The sequence below is a fragment of the Entamoeba nuttalli genome (genome assembly GCF_000257125.1).
Source record: "Entamoeba nuttalli P19 unplaced genomic scaffold asmbl_1946, whole genome shotgun sequence".
Taxonomy (NCBI): domain Eukaryota; phylum Evosea; order Mastigamoebida; family Endamoebidae; genus Entamoeba; species Entamoeba nuttalli.
In genome coordinates, this window is record NW_008574969.1 from 1 (window position 1) to 4,530 (window position 4,530).

Genomic DNA, 4,530 nt, shown 5'->3' on the forward strand with positions numbered 1-4,530 from the left:
AAAAAAAAAATAAAAAATTTTATGATAAAAAAGTAGGGAGGATGTTATGGAGCATTACTTCTATCACAACCAAACATTTGTTGTAGAACTACTAGAGAACAACTCATAGAATCAGTTATTCTCCACTGAGGTAGGAACAATACAAAACACTTCTATTGATACTTAATTAATTGCTTTTTAGCTAGTTTACACTAAGAATAACAATGGGATAACAACAAAATATGTTGAAATAAACAAAAGAAGAGATAAATGATTAATGAACCAATCACCAATAAAACAAACAAATGAAGGAAATAATCAAGAATATGCACTAAAAAGAGAGTGAAAGTACATAGCTATTATAGTTCAAGAAATGAAAGGATGATGTGGTTCTTCATCATCATCTGTGAAATAAAAAAAAACAATGATAATTGAATTGTTCAATAACCATCAATTTGTTCAATATATTGAAATGAATGTACCAATCAAACTCGAGATGATTTACTCCGAAATTGAAGAACAAAAGAAATTAGCATTACATCAAATAACATTAATATATAATGGGTATGTATTGCCAAAGAAAGGAAAATGTGAAGAATGGAATATTAATGACAAATCAACTATCAGAATGATACTCCCTCTTGTGTGTACTATTAAAAAACTCTCACAAACTGAAGGACCATGCTGTGGTGGAACAAGGATTTCCATCAATGGGAGATTTCCATATTCAGGAAGAAAGTATCAAGTAGAATTTGGAACTATTACCACATTGGCAACATTTAAATCACATACAGAAATAATTGTAATTACACCTGCACATGAACAAGGTGTGGTTAATGTTAGAGTGTGTTATGAAGGAGGAGAAGAATCAAATCCATTACTCTTCACATTTGTACGATTTGAAGGATTTAATAGAAAATATGCAAGATGTGCAACAACACCAACATTCACATTAGGTGATAATGTCCAATATTCTATTCAATAAAAATTAATGATATTGGTTGATATTCACATTTTCATTTCCATTTCAAATTATTTAATAAAAGAAATAAAAAGAACTGAAAAAGGAATAACAAAGAAATGGATAATGATGATAGATTTAATCAACTCAACGCTCTTATTAGAAAAGAAACACTAAACATCAAAGGATATTGTATGGATGATAAAAGAATGGTATGTGTAAGTGATACTAATACAATTATTTGTTATAAATTTGATACACAAGAAAGTACTATTCATACACCACCACCATTAATAAAATCAGCCCCAGTCATTAGTATTGATTGTTACGATGATTTAATACTTACAATTTCAAGTGATTTCACAGTACTAGTCATTGAAATTCAAACATATCGAGTGTTTTATCGACAAGTGATTGCAGGAGCAACAAAAGGATATTTCTTATCACCAAGAATCTTCACACTATATTCAAAGGATAAAACACTGAGAGTAATTGAATATCCTGATCCATCAATTCTTGGATTTGGACAACGTGGACATGTTGATGTCTTATCAAATTCATGTTTAACACATGTCACAGCAAAAACAAAAGAAGTTGGACAATTCATGTTGGCAACAAGTAAATCAGTGTTTTTATGGCTATGTGATTTAAATGATGAGAAAATGAATAGAAATGAATCAAAGTATCAGAGCTGCATTCCACCATTCACATGTCCACCAACAGAGTATTATCTCTATAAGAAGATCCAAAGTATTTCATCCCCTCCTCTTCTTCAATTTCAAAAGAGTGAAATACTACCACACATTTGTATATTACATAACAATAATGTGAGTTTATATGAAGAAAGATTTGATGAAGGGAAGTTTACGGTTGAACTACTGAAAGAAATCGAAGTTAAAACACCAATATCTATTATTTGCTGTGACACATTCATTTTAACACAATACAACAATCAAATTCAAGTTGTTTATGGGAAAGGAGAAAAAGAAATAATAAATAATACACAAATAGAAGAATGTCAGAATAATGAGAAGGTGATAGTAATGGTTACAATGAATATGTTCAAAAGTATTGATATGCCAACAGAAGATGAAGTGATCGATGAAATAGAAAATGAAGAAGAACAACTGAAGATATGTATTGAAACAAAAGGGTCAATAAAAATGAAAAGAAAAGGAAAAGAAATAATAAGCAAAATGGCAAAAGAAGGTAAAGAATGTTGGGAATATGCAAAAGAATTAGAATGTATTGATACATTAATTGAATATACTCCCAAAGAACAAAAAGAAACAATACTAAATAAAGTAATTGAAGAAATAATGGAGAAAGGAAAGAAAATAGAAATAAATAAGAAAAATGTATGGGAAGTATTTGTGAATGGATTGAAAAATAAAGATAATACAATAAGTGAAAGAATAATAGGATATTATTCAAATGTATTAGATATTGCATCAGTAATCAGTATATGCATTGAATATTCAAGATATTCTACTATCTTCACATTGTATAGGTCATTAGGTAAAAAGACAATTGAAGCATTTCTTATTGTTTCACATAATATTCTCAATCATGGAATTACACCAACAAGTCTAGTTGATGAAGGTATGAAAAAGAATATTGAAATGATTATTACAAATGCACAACGATGTAATGCCGAAGGAAATGACAAAGAAATGATTGATACAATATTTAATAATACACATGGAATGTCATTAATTGAAGCAGGAATTATTGTTTGTAAAGAAAAAACAATAGATGTAATGAGAGACATTAGAGAAAAGAAAGAAGTTATCTCAGGATTAATAGAAACAATGAAAAGTCCCATCACAGAGGTTAAAGAATGTGTAGCAAGAGAAGTGGTTAGAATGAAATATGGAGAACAAGGAATGAAAGAAGCTATTTTTATTGTTTTAACATCAAAGGATTACAATAAAGAAGATGAAGAAATGTGTAATGAAGGAATTAAAGAGTGTGTTAAAGAAAGAAGTGGAACAGAAATAGATAAAATAGTCAAAGCAGCATTTTCAGTTAATAATAAGAAAATCTTACGTAGATTAAAAGAATGTGAAACAGCACGTGATGCATTAATGACAATGGACATTATTCAAAAAGGAGATGTTTGGAATGAGATAGAAAGATGGATTAGAAAAGGAATAGAACGAGAAAATGTTGAGAAAACAGTTAAAAAATTCACAAAACGAATGTATGAAATGGATATAAAGAAAACAATCATTATTGGAGTTAAATATGTTGCAAGTTGTGGGTTATATTGTTTAGTTCAACCAAACACACCACATGAAATCATTTATGAATATGGAAGAATATTAATGAATGACCCAAGTCCAATCATTCAAAGAAATATGAGCTGTATTGTTATGAAGGTAATTGAGAGTTGTTATGAAATGAAAAAAGACACAAAAGAAATCAGACAAATCATCAATAGAAAAACATGTGATTTGGATAAAGTCATTCAACTGGCATTAAAATTCAAAGATGAAAGAACAGTGTTGATGATTAGAAGAAAGAAAGGAGAAATTGAAGAATGCTTTAAAAATCTTCAAAGAAGAAGTACCACATGTTTAAATGAGTTAGACAAACAAAGTCAAAAAGAAGAAGAAGGAAATGAAAAGAAAGAAGAAATCAGTGAGATGTATGAAGGAATCATGGAGGATCTCCAAGAAGTAAGTGAAACATGTCAATTAACAGACATAACGAAAAACGAAGAATGTGTTGAAGTGATGAAGAAATGCAATGAAATAATGAACAGAAGAAGAGAATATTATGAAGCATACAACAAAATGTATCGAGAAATAGTTGAAATAGAATGTTCAATGACACCAATAAAAGAGTCAATTCAGTTTTGTTGTAAAATCACAGAAGGTGTTTTATTAAGAATGGTATTAAATGATTTAATAAAACAAAGTCAATCGAAGTTAACAATGTACAAAACACTCCAGATTATTGCGAATGAACAATTAAAACAATCAACACAACGCCATAACAAAGAATTAAAAAAAGGAGTTATTACAAGAAAAGAATGTATTATTTGTCATAAAGAAAAGGACGAAATACTCAATGTGTTTGGATGTGGTCATAGTTATCATTCAACGTGTTTAAATTCATCAGGAATATGTTTAGAATGTAACCATCTTATGAACTAACATATTCTATTCACCACATTATGACTATATTCATGTTGTTAAATCAAATGAAATGAGATTTGATAAGAAGACAATAAGTCATTTATTTGCTATTGTCATTTCATGTTGTTATCTTTTATTCATCAAAAATCAATCATCATTTGTTTTGATTAATTGATTTTGATTAACAATCTTCAATGTGTTGACTGACAAATCTTTTAAACAAAACAATGAACAAAACCAATTAAGAGACAATCCTAAATGAAATAATGGGAGTGAGAAGTGAAAGTTTGAATCAATCCACTGTGGTTTACTTTATCATAACAATAAAAAACAGAAAAAAAAAGAAGAAGAAAGTTGAATAAGTACTGTTTCAAAAATAAAATAATTTTATATACATCTTAACAATAAAAGAAATTCAAAATAAAAAAGAATGGAAAATAAAGCAAT

At 28.4% G+C, this 4,530-nt stretch overlaps 2 protein-coding genes across 2 annotated transcripts; both read left to right on the top strand.

Annotated features, from left to right (window-relative positions):
* Positions 1 to 451: 451 nt before the first annotated feature.
* On the top strand, positions 452 to 964 carry ENU1_003130 (IPT/TIG domain containing protein; the record flags this gene model as incomplete). Its single annotated transcript, XM_008856476.1, has 1 exon — positions 452 to 964. One exon carries the CDS (start codon positions 452 to 454, stop codon positions 962 to 964), a length of 513 nt encoding a protein of 170 aa, XP_008854698.1.
* Positions 965 to 1,059: 95 nt separating this feature from the next.
* ENU1_003140 (zinc finger domain containing protein) lies at positions 1,060 to 4,101 on the top strand (the record flags this gene model as incomplete). The annotated part of the gene is made up of 1 exon (XM_008856477.1): positions 1,060 to 4,101. The coding sequence occupies one exon, from the start codon at positions 1,060 to 1,062 to the stop codon at positions 4,099 to 4,101; it is 3,042 nt and encodes a 1,013-aa protein (XP_008854699.1).
* Positions 4,102 to 4,530: the final 429 nt, after the last annotated feature.